The 16,562-nt window shown below is 34.9% G+C and overlaps 1 protein-coding gene across 13 annotated transcripts in view; it reads right to left on the reverse strand.

Annotated features, from left to right (window-relative positions):
- The window catches only part of LOC106171051 (kalirin), a 141,928-nt gene that overhangs the window by 2,954 nt on the left and 122,412 nt on the right, over positions 1-16,562 (reverse strand). For 5 of the 13 annotated variants that reach the window (XM_087005447.1, XM_087005446.1, XM_087005443.1 and 2 more), the window contains 18 exons: positions 16,067-16,102; positions 15,557-15,715; positions 14,887-15,064; positions 14,019-14,064; positions 12,977-13,523; positions 11,808-12,022; positions 9,270-9,302; positions 8,980-9,121; positions 7,304-7,519; positions 6,962-7,058; positions 6,309-6,440; positions 5,458-5,622; positions 4,448-4,535; positions 3,843-4,043; positions 3,308-3,446; positions 2,840-3,015; positions 2,283-2,462; positions 1,750-1,885 (listed from right to left, as the gene is read on the reverse strand). In XM_087005447.1, the coding sequence (XP_086861573.1) occupies positions 1,750-1,885; positions 2,283-2,462; positions 2,840-3,015; positions 3,308-3,446; positions 3,843-4,043; positions 4,448-4,535; positions 5,458-5,622; positions 6,309-6,440; positions 6,962-7,058; positions 7,304-7,519; positions 8,980-9,121; positions 9,270-9,302; positions 11,808-12,022; positions 12,977-13,523; positions 14,019-14,064; positions 14,887-15,064; positions 15,557-15,715; positions 16,067-16,102 (2,886 nt within the window). Of the gene's footprint in view, positions 1-492; positions 521-1,749; positions 1,886-2,282; positions 2,463-2,839; positions 3,016-3,307; positions 3,447-3,842; positions 4,044-4,447; positions 4,536-5,457; positions 5,623-6,308; positions 6,441-6,961; positions 7,059-7,303; positions 7,520-8,979; positions 9,122-9,269; positions 9,303-11,807; positions 12,023-12,976; positions 13,524-14,018; positions 14,065-14,886; positions 15,065-15,556; positions 15,716-16,066; positions 16,103-16,562 lie in introns of all 13 variants that reach the window. The other 8 variants (XM_087005444.1, XM_087005445.1, XM_087005450.1 and 5 more) reach the window with 8 other exon arrangements.

Consider the following 16,562-nt stretch of genomic DNA (forward strand, 5'->3'; position numbering starts at 1 on the left):
AAGAAAGTGTACTTCAATACTTGATCTCAACAGCAATACAAAATTACAACTTATTACACATGGTAATAACCCACAAATTTCAAACATCTTCCTCAGACTTTATTTCATTTTTCAAGTCTTAATTTTTAAGTTACCAAAAATAGATAAATAAATAAACTTTCTCTCACAAACCACACTATTTCTTAAATTCCTTTCAATAATTCTTTACAGCTATAACCAAGGATTTGGAAAATTCAACACAATTCGTCTTTTTTTGTTAAAATTTTGTGGGTAATTACCATAGATGGATATAGGGCACACTAAACAAAGCAATCATGATAATCTAACAATATATCAGAAGAGAAGAGTTATGTGAGGATTCTAGTACAGCAGGTGGTGCACAGGTGAATGTTCAATCCAGTCTAAGCAAAGCTCTGTATAGCGTGTTCAAGCAAGTATACAGGAAAAACACCACGTGAAACATGAAGAGCAGCAGGCGTGCCAGCGACTCACCCTCTGTATCCATAAGCTCACCCAGTTGCTACAGCAGCAAGGAAAAAAAAAACAAGCAAGACAGAGCACGTTTAGCATTGAAATTCTCTGTAGTGGTTAATACCACAGTTTGCAAATACCCAAGACATCTGATATTGGTGAACAAAGGGCATTTTCTGACAAGAGTACCAAGGGCTGAGAGAATACCACATTAGAATTTGAGGTTCACTGTGAAAGTCATTACTCGAGGTAATGCAATCAATTTGTTCAGGTACTGAATGCATAACCTCATGCAGAAAATTACCAAAACTGCCCTTTTTTGACACTGTTCCAAATTTCTGATTCTTGAATGGAACTACAGTGTTAACACATTGATCAGCCAAGCAAAACTGAAAATTTATTTTGAAATTTTCTTTTTCAACTGCAAGTGGTCAGGGATGACATCAGGAGCAATTAGCTACCATGCCGCTGAGCAAAAAGAAAGGGGCCATATGCTCAAAAGTACTCTCTCATTACTGGACTGGTTTCATAAATTGGATTGATAAATTTAGGATAAATTCTGAAGGCTTGTAAAAACAGAAGCTTCTAAAAGACAGCCCCAGATTCACAGGTGGCATTTTTTTTCTCTCCACACCCTCTACACTGATGAAATGGCACAGAAAACATTTGCAGTCGGAGAACCCAAAGCATGGTGCTGGTGCAAAGTAACCAGTGTTGCAAAGGCAGAAAATGACAAGTATGGACAATTAAGTAAACTTTGGAAACCCTCAACCAAGAAAATATACATGTATAGCACCATAAGTTTGCACAGTAGCAAGACATGATTACGAAAACTACAGTTATGCCACAGAATTAGATTAATAATCATCTCAATTCTGTACCATTTAGGGCCTTTCATTTTATGATAAAGTTCATAGTGACACCATATTTACAAGTATGTAAAAATGAGCAATAGTTTGAACGAGGAATTTACTTACAAGTAAGTGACAAGTATTGTACCTGATTTATAAGGATGGAAGGCCCTCAAACATACTGTGCCTGTATGCTTCTTACAGCACTTACTTGTAGGCCTTTAGTTCCACGAGTCAGTCATGGCATAAATTAACTTACCTTCAACACTGTAATATTAATGTCTTTTTGCCAGTTATTTTCTGCAACAGACTACAGGAAACTTGTCTTTGCCAAAACTGTGGTTGACTTGTTATTTTAAATACTATTAAATCTTCTACTAGTAGCATTTACGCAAAGCTTTATAAAAACCTGTTTTATCTACAGTACCTGATGTCTCCTGCGCTCCAGAAAATCTGCTAATCTGTCAGTAGAAATCTGATGGAATTTGTTCGGTGAGCTTCTTGGCGTGCTGGCACGTTTTACCCATGCATGTTCAAGACATGTTTGAGCAGTTGGTCTTTGGCTGAGGAAAAGAGATGCAAGTTTGAATCCAGAGAGATAAAATATAATCAGTTTCACTGTGTTAATCCTTTAGACTGACTCTATACTTTTGTCAATTTTTGTCTTCTATATATATATATATATATATATACACTTGCCTGTAAAAAAATAATTTCAACAGACAGGTTCATAGTTACTTCCCATAAAAGTATGCTGCAAAATGACTGACATGCTGGAAACTGATGGTTAAACATTTGCCATTTTAATATGTACATTTTGGTTGCATAGACAGGATCCCCTACCAATGAATACAAAGAAATATGGTGAATAATGGTATTATTAAGTATTTTCCTGAAGCAGACATCATCTGTGAAATTGAAACAGTGCTGTACACCTGATAATAATGAATAACTTCTTACCTCAGATCAGTGACCAGCATCAACTTGATGATATCCCTGGCCTCCTGAGACACTCCCTCAAAGTAGTCTTCTGGGAAACAGTAGTCGTTGTGAACTATATTGGAACACGTTTCCTCCAGGCTCTCATCCAGATATGGCGACACTCCACTCAACATCACGTAGATAATCACACCGACACCCCTGTCAAATACAGTGGATCTTTTACACAATCAAATCCTATAAAATAAAGCCAAAAGTTTTAGCTTTTAAGTATGAAGTTATTGTGAAATTGTATTAGATTTTAGTTTTAATCAATTGTTACGGGCACTTTCCGATGTGCTTGTAAGCAAGGCAACCTGAAATTCTTAATGTTAACTTTATTACCTATATCAAGTATACTCCTACACTTTTTAACCATGTACATGTATTCACCTAATAACAGGTGATTCAAACAGTTACAATGTAGCATAACTCAGTGTGTAAACACTGTCCTCTATTCGATTGACTCATCCTTGTATTCTACCCAATATTAAGATATTTTACATTCAAAATATGACACAACAGAGTTGGTAGTATACCATATATCTGTCAGCAATCCCACTGGGATCCCCTTGACCAGCTCTGGGGCAGCAAACTCTGGACTGCCCACTAGCTGGTGGACATAGTAGCTGTTGTGGATGTGGTGGGCATCACCAAGGTCTATTAGCTTGAGCCGTGGTGTCATACTGGTCAGGTCTACTAGGAGGTTTTCAGGCTACAAATTGAAGAATTTGTTAAATGGATCAGCATGTTAAATTATGTGTTAAGATGCAGTAAGGGCATATACCTCAGCAGATCATTTTCTCAACAGTTTTGGAAAGGGTGTACGTTAAAGTAATTAAAGGAAATTGTTGAAATTTCCAGGAATTTTTGTATTTATTTATTTATTTATTTATCTATTTATTATTTTTCTATTTTGCAACATGTAATGTGCATTGTATGCCTTTAAAATATGTTACCTTGACATCCCTATGTTTGGTGCTAAAGACAGCTAAGCCAGCTCTTACCTTGATGTCCAGGTGTGCAATTCTACAGTTGTGAAGGTACTGGATGACATCCAGCAGTTGTCGAATATAACAAGCTGCTTGTACCTCGTCCAGGGTGGGACGACTGCAGATGTAATCAAACAGCCTTCCACTGGGCAGCCTGAAACACATTGTGTTCAAGTGAGTTCATGTCTGCAGGCATGTACTAGTAGGCTTAGGGGGTTAGAAAGAGATGTCCTTATGGATGGAAAACGTTCACTCTGTATCAAAATTTAATCTAGGTTCTATGCCATTTTTCAAATAGGTCAAATAAGGGGGAAGGTCCACTTTTTCAGAAAAAGAACACACTTGTGAAATCTCTGGCAATAACCAGACCAGGGTCTGGAATTATATCAGGGTGTATTAAGAAAACCTTATCTGTGTGTTATTGCTGAAATCAAATAAAATTCAGAAAGTTGTGTCTTATGGCTTGAATATACCATTTAGGGTTAATCTACATAAAAACAAACAAATCGCCCGTCTAGCAATCAGAATTAGAAACATTATCAATACTCACAACTCAAGAATGATAACAAAGTATTTAGAAGTATCATACAGGTCCATGGCACTGCATAGGTGAACATGCTGGAGACCCATCAAAGTGGTGAACTCATTCTCAGCATTCTGTTTACTTAGTTTTTTCTTGCTGATGAACTTCGCAGCCACGTCACGCCCTGAACACTTCTGAAGACATTTCTTTACCACAGAAAATCTGCCCCTAAAACAAGATGCATACATGCCATTTAAGAGGCATTAAAATGGAACCCGTTTCATGTTCCATTCATGTTGATTGGTGTTATCTTCATGAATGCGTTGATATATATACAGTGTATGTGTGGAACAATGTTTGCAACTGATACTGTAGCAACTTTTGGGTCCAAAGTTAATGATTTTGAAGTTGTTTTAAACAAATTCCATTGGCCTGTCAAAAGTGATCAGTTATTGCTACTGTCAGTTTTTGTAACCTCCATAACCCAACTGCATAATAATGATATGAATAATAATGATATAAATGAATTGATGAAGAAAAGAACACCATAAAATATCACCTGCATTGTTAATAAGATGCCTTGTTAAAGTTGCTAATTCAGTTAGTGTTTTATAAATCTGTAAAGAAGTTACCTTGCAAGTTCACCCAATTCAGTGTAGTCTTTTGCATAGGTAGCTTTCCATTTTGCTGTAATGCTCTCATCTTTTAGAGTTGAAGAATCTGCAAGATAAACATGAAAATGAAACTGTTATCAACTGTCTTCAAATATAAACAAAAAATTACTGATCCAGTACTTTCTCACAGCACAGGTGGAAGGAAGTTGTCACTTGTAGGTTTGTGGTTGACTTTCATGTACCCATATTAAAAAAAGTTGTTAGTTTTTGTGCAGCGTTATCAAAGACAAAACTTTCAATGGAGGTTTTGGGAGGGGCAAGGTTTCTTCCTTTGTTCACTTTCTCAGATCTGATGCCTGAAGCAACAAAAAGCTTACAGGGTAAAGCTTTGGGAAAGGCACATCAATACATTTTTCTAAAGAAAATAAGCCTCATACCCTGAAGAGTGGTACTTAGTATACGTCAATATGGTCGAAAAATCAAAACAAGAAAAAATCAGTCACATGGCTTTGACATATGTTCTAGGTGTTTGCACCGAGAAAAAATATTTAGAAATTAATTAATTTGGTCAGACATTACATTGTTTGAATTGTTTGAACTAGTACTGTAGTGACCAGATTTAGAGGTACTATTGCACCCCATCTACATCTGACTTATGTATCCTATAATTTTTTTTTTCTTTTTTTAAATTTTTGAGTTACCACCTACTGGAACTTATTTTTATGACCGAGACATATCAAAGTGTACCAATGAGTAAGAAAATAAATAAAATAAAACAATTTATGACAAACTTTACTTGTACCTACAAAACAAGTTAAAACTTGATAAAAACGCCAATTTCATTACAGGCTGTGTTTTGATTTTGTCCATGTCTAAAACTCAAAATTAGAGAAACCTTTTAGAAGAGGCTTTCCTCTTGAAGTAATGGTTAAATTTACTTTGAATTCAATTGGTCTGATAAGACATAATTTAATTTAAAATTGTGTCTTTGTTTTTGATTAAAGACCCAGTGTTCATAGCACACCAACCTGATTCGTTAATGGTAACAGGCTGTGAGGGGGGGCCAGGCTCACTGATCCCTATGGAATTATGGGCACTGATGCGAAACTGGTAGGTGGAGCCTAGAGTGAGATCAGAGATCACATGATGCGTGCTGGGGACGAATGGGGTGGCAGCCTGCCAGAGATTGACACCTGAAATAGAACCATGGTAGGATACATGCATGGGTTTGAGAAAGAGAAATAGTAGATACTAACTTAAAACTGTTACAGCAAAGAAGGATAAAAAGAAATGTTCAAGGTTAAAGATGAATAAATGTGACTAATGAAAAAATTGATAATTTGCTAGCAGGTTTAAATTTATAACTTAAATCAAACTATATAAAAAATTTTAATAGGTATAAACATGTAATAGCATAATAGGTATAAACATGTAATTGCATTGGCATTCAAAGTGAGAAAAATAATGGTTTTTGGTAAAAATAAAATTATATGATGAAATGGATTTTTTCAAACAACTACACATTTTTTTCAATTGCTGAATTATTTCAATATTTCTGAATCAATATAGATATCAATCTGTATAATTAAATTTAAAGGATATACATTTCAGGTGATCTTTTTGTATGGTAGAAACTTACAAAACATTCATGTTTACAACATGAACATTAGCTTTTTTTATTTGTGAAATATTTTCAGAATATATCTTTAAAAAGAGATGGAAGAGGACCAGAAAATGCAAGCGCCAAAGGTCCACATGCAGCTCAATATGGGGGGGGGGGGGGGGGGGGGGGGGGGGGCAAAGGCATAAATACAATACCCAAATATCTGTATAAACCTATTGCCAGGTACATCACCAACCATGTCTGTATCCCATTTACCTTGTTCAGTAAATTCCACAGTATACCCCTGTACTGGAGCATTGCCTGTGGCATGTGGAGGCATCCAATCCAGCTGGACAGAGGCTCCCTTCTGCAGGGTAATCACTGGCATTCCAGGGGGATCTGGCACATCTGAAGATAAAAACATGGTAATACTAGTCATCCCATAGTTGCTTATCCAATTCCGGTCTATATCAACCTGCAGTGAATCTTATTCTATGAGTTTGCCTATGGCCAAAATTTAAGTTATAGAGCTGGTGCCAAAAAGAGAGCCTATGACACAGCTCTGTAAACTGGAATATCTCTGTGTATTCCAAATGAACCAATAATTTGGAAAAATACAACAGTATTTTAACCAATCAATTTACAGTATATTTCATACAAAAAACAAAAATCATACACTACCAGAAATATGTTCAAGGAACACCTATCAAAATCTTAACACAACCTGGATCATTTACCACAACTTATATGCTCAACCACCACATTCCCACATCTCACAAGGAGCCAAACACAATCTAGCTCTTCCAACCAGCTGCATACAACAACAATAACAAAATACATACATGTAACTACCATCTGGTGGTGCTTGAAATTTGGGTTTTGTTGCGACCTCTGACCTCAACTCAAACCTGCCACCTGGTGGTTCTTACCTAAAACAGTGAGTTGTGCTATGCTAACTTCAGAGCCCACCTCACTGCTGACAACACAGGTATACTCTCCACTCTGCTGAGTTGTTACACGATGGAGCTGTGAAACAAGAATATCAATGACAACTATTACATCCATAACAATTCTTACTGTTAGAAATAGAGGACTTCATACATGAAAGAATATCAAGCTTTTTGGGGGCTTTTCAGTTTAAGCACTTGAAAACTTATGAGGCTTTTTATGAAGAGCTGGGTTTTTTTTGGGATATAAAACTGCCAAAAAATTAAGTAAAGTGTTCATAAGTAAAATATTAAGTAATACAACAGCAAGGGTATTGTAGATACCTTGAGTGAAGCATTGCCCTCATCATCATAACTAATTGTGGTATCAGCAGAAGGGGACAAAATATTGTGATCTGGGCCTTTCCAAGTGACCACTGGCCAGGGACGGCCACACACCTGACATGTGAACAGGGCAGCATCGCCTTTTCGAACCGTGACGTCACACAGAGGCTGGTTAAAACTCGGTGGAATTTCATACATGAAGTCTGGATTTAGGAGCTGTATAACAAGAATTAAAGATGTGAAATGCCATATGGCTTAATTGGTTTACATATATAAATCAATTACAAGAAGATGTTGGAATAATTTCCCTTTTTTGTAAATTTTGAAGTTAAACACGAAAAAGGAAAGAAAACCAACAATACAGAAATTTGAAAATTAAAAAAATGATATATATATATTTTTTTTTTTGAGTTATGTAATGGATAGTCTTGCCTGCAAGATATCTGAAAATGAATGGGAAACATGCATACAATTGGTGGGCTGCTATATTGTGGAACTGGGAACCTGTTGAAGGCAACACCAACAGAAAAAGCATGCAGATAAAATTATAATGGACATAAGACCACGATAGTATTGCAACACTAATCCTAGAAAAACTATGGAGATACAATGATAACAACAGTTTAAGGATAATAAGTCACACAGTCTTCCTTGAATTGCATTAAAAGTGAACAGTGTATAGCCACACGCAGATGATAACACCGATGACAACAGATGCAGGTGATGGCTAAATGTGCAGATACACTTTGTCTGTACATAAAAATTCATATTTAAAGAGCGAGGTATTTTAGGTGAATTGGTGACAGAAAAATGATAACAGGGTAACAAAATGTTACTTGCCAGGGGTTTCAAGAGTCAAAAGGCATGTTTACATCAGGTTTAACCCAAGTTCTGTTTCCAGTCAACTTAAGTCAGTGTGAATCATGTTAATAGGATGTCTTGTGAAAAGGCCACATTATTTTCATTCAAACAGGCTACTGATTTCTCCTGAATGAAAGTAGATGGTTTTTGATAAACTTGGACCAAATTTTCGACTTCAGTTTAGTGAAATGTGGTCCTGAAGTGAACATGCCTTCATAAAACACACAGGTTTATAGGAACACAAGTAAATCTAAATAATAAACTGTACTTCTGAGCTAGCAACATTGGTTGCAGGCCTAGGGCCTTGGCTGAAAGCATCACGAATTGTGACCGAGCGCAAGTGTCTCTATTCCATAACTCGGGATTTACTTGCCCCATATAATAGCCTCGAAATAAAAGGTGATATCGCTATTCGCGATGCTTTCGAGTTACGGAGCCCTGGACACAGCTAGGCTCTTTTCACATCATGTGCTACATGTATTGACATCAGAGCACAGACTACATGGTACAAACACTATTACATATGTTTTGGGCTTTTAAAAATTCTTTTGCCTCATTTGCCTCCAACTATTTGGACCAAACAAAATTAATCCCATTAAAGGGCTGTTTTGAGTGTGTTTATGTGTGTGAGCATGTGTGAGAGTGCACGCGTGTGTGTGTGTGTGCGCGTGTTGTGTGTGTGTACTTTCTTATCTAATAGCAAGCCTAAAGCTGGCAACTTCTATAAGTATTTCAATTTAGATATGTAATGCACGATGTGAAAACAGCCTTACTTGCACAAAAGGAAGGAAACGTGAAAAGCAAACCAAACGTACACTGTGGAAGCCTTGTACCTTAACAGCTTGCTGAGTATCTTTGGGTCTTGTGAAAAGCCTACGGTCCAGACTTCCACCCTTTTCTTTCTGCTTCTTACCCCAGCTGGGTTTTCGTAGCTTCAGCCCCTGGTGCCAAGTTTTACTGTAATGTCAATTGATATCTAATCATATAATTATGTGGATAATGTCTCATCAAAATTGTTTAATGTACTGTATCAAAACTATGAAAAATAAAAAACAAAAGAAAAAAAACATTGGTAAATTTACACCTCAGTTGGAAAATAAAATACCTGGATAATTTGAGTCCACTGTCACTAACATAACTGAAGAATAAAAGAATTTGATAATTGCGTATTGAAACAAATTAACCCCCCCTTCCAAAAAAAAAAAATAAATAATAATAATAATAAATAAAATAAATAGAAAGCAGACTGAATTTTGGAATTAAAGGCACATCTGGAGAACAGAATTAATCAACACTAGAGATATGTTCAGGTATCTCTTCAGGGGAAAAATTCACTCTGAACACACACTACATCTTTGAATATTCTAAGTATAAAACAAAGTGCACATAAAAAAATCTCAATAATCTGGTCAACTTAAATCAACTAAATCTTGAAGTAATGATATCACAGAGACAATGATAATAAAGAGAATATATTTTAATCAGAATTTGAAGTGAAATTGGCTACAATTTAACCTGAGGTTTGTGATGGCCTTAACCTAATATGGGAACATTTATGTGGTTTTGATTAGTGCAAGATATGATCTATCTCAAAGCATACAGGATAAGAACTTTTTGGCATAATGGACAAAATTTGGTCATACTTTTAAGACAATAAAATCAAAGTACTTGAGGCAGAATGCATACATCCATGATGTTTCAATAAATCATCATAGGAAATATCTTAAACAAAATACTGCGTCATCTTAAAATTCTTCTAGTGCATATTTATACTGCCTAAAAGTAAAGTAAATTGCTTAAAAATGAAGATAATTGTTCAGTTGGAGATTCTTCTGTTAAACTGTGCTCAGGGTCTCCATAGGAAAACCTTTTTCTCATTCGTATGGTAGAAATATTACCAATCCCCAAATCTGTGATCCAATACAAAGTTTTGTGTGACTTTAATTAAAATTGCCAAGACCTCTCTCATGACTAATCAAAGCTAGTTACAAAAATGCAAAGTTGACCAAAAAAGCATGAACTTTCATACTTTGAACAGACATGCCACTGTACCTACAAACTAAATTATTTCAATCTAAGTTTGCATTCAAATTTTAAATTCTAATACCAGTGATTGGAAAAAGAAAGTTTTATTTGATAAATCAAGAATTTTATTCTTCCTACCTCTAATGTTTGTTGATGTGCAACTTCTAAAGCCCTGTTCACATCAGAACTAACCTGGACCAGAAATAGACTAATTGACATCACAAGACAAGCTGGGAGTCAGTCTCTCCAAAAATTTGTGAACTGACAACCAGGAGTCAGGTTCAAATAATGGCTATGGCCCAATAACTGGTCCGAAATTTTTAGACCCAAATTTAGTTTAAGATAATTTTACAAAGGCCACTTAATTGCAACAGGTATTCGTCTGAAACATTTAAGACTCCTGTGCTAAAAACAGGTTCAATATTTTATTTAATTGGACTACTGCTAACTAATTTACCTCGTGTTAGGGTGAAGTTAAATTTTGTACTATAAGTGAAAAACAGATTTGGCTACAGCTTGTGAAACAGGCCACAGGTTCAGCTGTTGGATCTCTGGTACAAATGCTCTGTAAAATATTGCAAATCACACTGCCACTGTTGCGAGTTCATGAGACCAAAGCTTTGTGAAACTGCACAATTACAGAGATTTTGCTAACATTCTTTGTCAATCACACTTTCTGCTTGATGATGTGCAACGGTCTATTCCAAGTTTCATTCAAAGTCCTGATTTTTCTTACAAAACTGATTGTATTTCCATTTAAGTAAAAAAAAAAAATAATAATAATAATAATAAATTAAAAATAATGTTAAAAAATGATTGGTAAATTCCGAATTGTGAGATGGGTTTAAGTGAAGAACATTTTTGAGATAACTTATAAAAGATTGCTTTCAAGTAAAATCATGATTTCATAAAATCTTACATTGTGTAATTATTAACTACTGTTTTACTGCAAGAGAAAACTACAATAACACACAAATATTTATTTCAAACAAAATGAAACAGCAGTTAGCTCTTTTCATCAAGTCATACAATTTTTAAAAAAATTATCAGATTTATTGACAGTGTGCAAGTCATGTCACGGCAGACTGAACCAATGTGGACCAAAGATGTAAATATGCAGTTCTGGTAAAATCTTATTTTCATTGGCATTTTAAAATGTTTCGTAATAACAGATAGATCTATAATTAAAGAAAAATAAAAAAGAAATTTATTATCATAAACAAGCACAACTTAAGTTTAACTTAAGTTTGAAAACATGTAGAGGTATTTAGGGAAATGTGCATAATGTTTAGTGGGGTTAGTTAATCCTAATATCTTATAGGTGTTTCATTTCATTTTTTTAAAATTATTACTGCAAAAGTTTAAAAAGATATCTAAAACTGTTATTGCCTGCTTGCAATCGCTGGTGAACAAACCTATTTGTTTACTGCATGCTTTGTGTGTTGAAAGCAAGGAGGGAAGGGACATGCCAAACAATGCCCATCACCAATCAATAAAAATTTGATCACAATCTCCGCAAAAATATAAGATGCAAAAATATGGGTAAATTTTGAGAATAAGTCAATTAGGTACCAAAAATGGGTAAGGGTTAGTGCTGCTACGAATGAAGCGCCCGTACCCTGTACTTTCAGAGTCCCTCCGTCCAATCACATGTCCAGGAATCCATCCCTCGGCAGCCGGCGAATTTTCATTGGCCGTTCTATGAACCAGGCACATATTGTGTTGGTTGGTGGCAAGAATTTGAACAGTTTCACCTTTGAGCAAGGAGATTTCATCCTCTTTAACGGCAGTATAGTCCACTAAGGCCTTGGCTAAGATTGGTGATTTCTCAGTCTATAAAAAGTGAAGGGAAAAACACAAACTTTTAGTCTGTCTTTTCAAACTTGGTCACATGTATTTTTTTTATTTTCAACACAGTATTTATTGAACATATACATCTTGACACGCCTGAGTAGAATAAGAAAAACAAACATCTGCAGAAGACTTATTTGCATTAAAAGGAACACTGAAAATGGTATCATACAACTATAGAAGACTCAAAGAGAATAAATACATAAGAGAACTCGAACCACTCATACTACTTAACTGTCTACATCAACATTAGCTTGGTTTGTATGTTGCTGTTAGAGAGAAAATTGTATGCTGATCTACAGTAAATTGCACATCATGGAATGAGTCGGAAAGTTTGTACATTATTCTTTCTAACAATATAATTATCAAATGTACATTTACATGGTGTAAAAACTTTTCTACGATCACAGAGAAAATTGCGGCTGCTTCAGACATAGCCTTAGATTTGTTAAAAGCATTTTATTTAATGAAACGACTTCAGACCACCATCACAAATTTCTCTTTGAGTCTGAACCCTGTCTCCATCCAAACCATGTCATGCAGATTGCTTTACACTAAAAAAAGTATCTAAACACAGTTGACACTGTCACTAAAACATAGCAGGAAGTTAAACGGATCTATCGGAAGATGGTAGAAACTTTACCATGATGTATTTCTGTTTTGAGTTTTTAACACACTGCCTCAGATATTCACTTGACAGAGAAGAGTCATCTTCAGGCATCAGAACCAACAAAAGATGTTCTCAAAATTAAACAGGTGTTAACATTTCATTTAAAAAAGATGTTTGTTTTTTTCTTCAAAAGATGGAATTGGATCAGTTAGCAAAAAGCAGTTTGCTAGCAATGACACTACTTTTCAGCCAACCAGTTATCATCTAGTTTATATGTTGCAACTCATATTTCCGAACCCGCAGCATGCAACTTAGTCTCCACTTACAGGAGAGCTTCCATCCTCTTGTGTTTCTCTACTGTTCTCTTGTGGTGTTTTTTGCTTGTCACTGTCTTTTATAATATCAGGCATTGATCCACTGTGGTGTAAGTCAGTAGGGCTCTTGGGCCCTCCACCCCCCTCTGATCTGGGAGAGGTTTTAGTTTTATAACCACTGAAAAATCCTTCAAAAAGGTTCTTTTTGTTACTTTTGACTTCTTTGGAATGAGGCAAAGAGTGGGTTTTCTTTGCATCATCGTGATGTGAAACTGAAGAATGTTTGGGACGTGGTATAGAGGATGATGCAGTTCTTTCCACCGGAGAATTGGGTAATGAAGCTTTGTGCTGGCGATTTTCATCATTTCTCTTTGAATCTGGCGTTGGCAGAGGTCCTGGTATTGAACGACATCGTGAATGTTTTTTCTTATCTTTACTTGTCCCATTATCCTCTTGGCCACATTCTGAGCATGTTCCTAATGGCGGCGGACTGACTGGTGAAGACTGCGTCTTCCGCAGAGCACTGTTCCTGGTTAAACTACCAATATCAGGAGCAGACCTGGAATACAAATGTGTCAATATGCATACCATGCAGTAATTGTTAACTGTTAATACCATATTTACAACCGGGCTGAAGCTAGCAGTGAATGGGTTAAGTTTCTTTTTTTTTATAGTAATGTTTAAGAAAAAAAAACACATTTTATTATTTCCACGCCCATTTAACACTCCAAAGGTCCATAAGTTCAGTTTTAAAAAATGTTTAGATATATTAGAAAAACAAGTTATACTAGCATTGGCCCAGGATAATCTATAGAGCATATCAGAAATGAGCAATTATCTTTCACAAGAATGGCAGGAAATTAGTATACAAAAACCCAACATTTTACTAAAAAAATTTTTATACCTATTAAAAAAAATAAATGTTTGAATAAATGATGACTGAATTGCTTCAAAATGCAAGAGCATGCTGTTAATTTTAGTAAAGCAAAAAAAAAAAAATAATAATAATAAATAATTTAAAGCATACAACTGCAGTTATTATGTCTACACTTACAATTCTTTTGTGAGTTCTTTTTGGTAGGCTATTGGTGATTGCAATGCTGAAAATGAAAGAGAATTTACTGTAAAATATATCTAAAAATATCATTTATAACAATGTTTAATATATTATATAAATGAACGTAATTTCAAGTAAGCTCTGTTCACATCAAACATAACAACAGTAAAATCCGTTCAACTTAAAATATGCCACTGAATTGTAATCTTTTTGTCTGAAATTCAGCTATTAAAATTCATATTCTATATACAATAGTTTTGGGTCTATAAGTTTAGTTTGCCTACCACTATTATCTTATCAAAAAAAAAAAAGTTTCACTGTTCACACAAGATATGGGTTCCATGACAAAGTCCACACAGGATATTGTATCCTCTTCAATTTTTTTTTTAAGATACTGTATTCACATCAAACAGAAAAAAAAATCACAAAGTTATGTACCCACAACAAATTTACTTCTCAAAATTTCCTTAAACTCAAACATCAAATAGAATTTTGTTAAAATATCACTCAATGCACCAACCTTAAGCCTTCAACAGCTTTGTGACCAATTCATAACAGATAACAGTAACAGTATATCACATTCATTATGTTGTATGAGGATCAAATTTAAAAGCTTAAATTGGGATTTTTTTTCACCAGTTTCTATGCAACCTCCATATAAAACAAAGATATGATTAATTTATGAGGATGTTTTCCTACTCTACTGGGCTTTTCTTCATTTTTTAACTTCAGACTTTTTTAAACAAGTTCTTTATGCCCAGAAGAAAAAAAAATCAAACTCACTAAAAAGACATCTGTATTTAAGAATGGACCCAGGTAAGGTCAACAAGTAATTGTTGAAAATCTTACAGGACTTAATGCTTACCTCTCAGAAAATCTCCCTGCATGTCTAAAATTTGTCGTATGAGACTGTTCCACATGTCTCTTTGTTCCGTGCCTGCAGCTTGTAATATCCACCTGGCGTCAGAGCCTGGCGCTCTATCCACCAAGACAAAACAATTGGGTTCATCTTCTATGGATTCAATGAGCGACATTTTATTGACCTTTTAAAGAGAAATAAAATATGTCAGTTGTATATCATTGATTTTAAAAGAGACATTTTATAACCCTTGACAACCTCTAAAAATGACCGGAATCATCTTTCTTGTCCTTATGAGAAATCTATTATTTATAAGGGTGCATAGATACATTATGTAAAATCCAAATGATTTTTTCTAGAATTACATCAATATAATTTTAATTCGTATGACTAACTGATAATACTCGTAACTGCATACTATACTGCTCTCTTGTTCTCTTTACTAGGAAGTAAGCCAATGACCTTATCACTGTGCATTGTGTATATGTTATAAAACATAAAATCAAGTGGCATAAATACCATTTACAGAGGATTATAAATCAATTAATCTGCTGAAAATGGGTGTAGATTTGAAAGTTTATCTACTAAGTTGTTCTGTTTAAGGCTGCAATAGGATTAAACAACTTTTACCTTTTTTTTTTTCATCACTTACATATAACCTGAAAAGTGAACTTACTTTTATGCTGTTCTTGTAAATGTAAGTTGGATTTGAGATGTTCCCCTTCTTTCTATCAATCATATCACTGAAGATAATGATCTGTTCAAACAGGAAAACTCTGCGTTCTTTAAACTTATGTTGTCCTCCAGGAACAAACTCGGCCACTTGGACTGTGTCCTGAAACAACAAGGGATTTTATGCTCACCATATTTTGGAACTTATTTTCTATATTAGCAGGTCTATTGATTGATTAATCAATTAAGTGATCAACCAATCAAGGCAATTCATCCAATCAAGGAGAATCCACAGGTTCATGCTTTACTGTTTGAAAATATCATGTGAACATTTGACAACCTGCTGTAAAATATTTTAATCTCTTTAGGCATATATGCCAAAATCCTTGATTCAAAAGGTTATCTAGAACAGTTAATCTATTGTGTGCATGAGGCATAAAGATTAAAATCATTCCCAGTAACACATCCACAAGTATGTTTTTTATCAAAGACAATACTGTTTATATATATATACCTGATGCAATAGTTTTCCCTGTGCTGTAATTTTCCCCTGAAAATATAAAGATAACTATTAAGACTAGAAAATCAAAAATTCTATTCTCATAACATTATGGAGTACTATCAAGTTCTGTTGATAAATGTTTTAAGTCAAATACTATTACACTGAGAAGATTTATTCTAAATCTTAAGGCAAACACACTATTTTAGAGCCAAGAACTTTTACAAACCATGTTTTGTGTATGGTAGGTTTCTGCTTTGAGAACTCTTATTATGGAAAAGACCAGAAGATTCACTAAAACAAAAATGCTAGAGTGTGCCATAAAGTGCACCCCTGTAGCCAGCAATTTCAATGGGGATCTTATTTTTTTCTGAAAAAGTAAACCTTTTACTTTCTCCCCTAGTTGACCCAACAAGAGAAATGTCTTAGAACCTAGAACAACTGATTCAGAATGGGCCACTTCCAGCCAAAGGGGTGGTTCTATTACCCTCCCCACCCCTACCCCCAAGTC

This window comes from Lingula anatina, chromosome 2 (genome assembly GCF_051362555.1).
Source record: "Lingula anatina isolate TDL-2025a chromosome 2, LinAna3.0, whole genome shotgun sequence".
Taxonomy (NCBI): Eukaryota; Metazoa; Brachiopoda; class Lingulata; order Lingulida; family Lingulidae; genus Lingula; species Lingula anatina.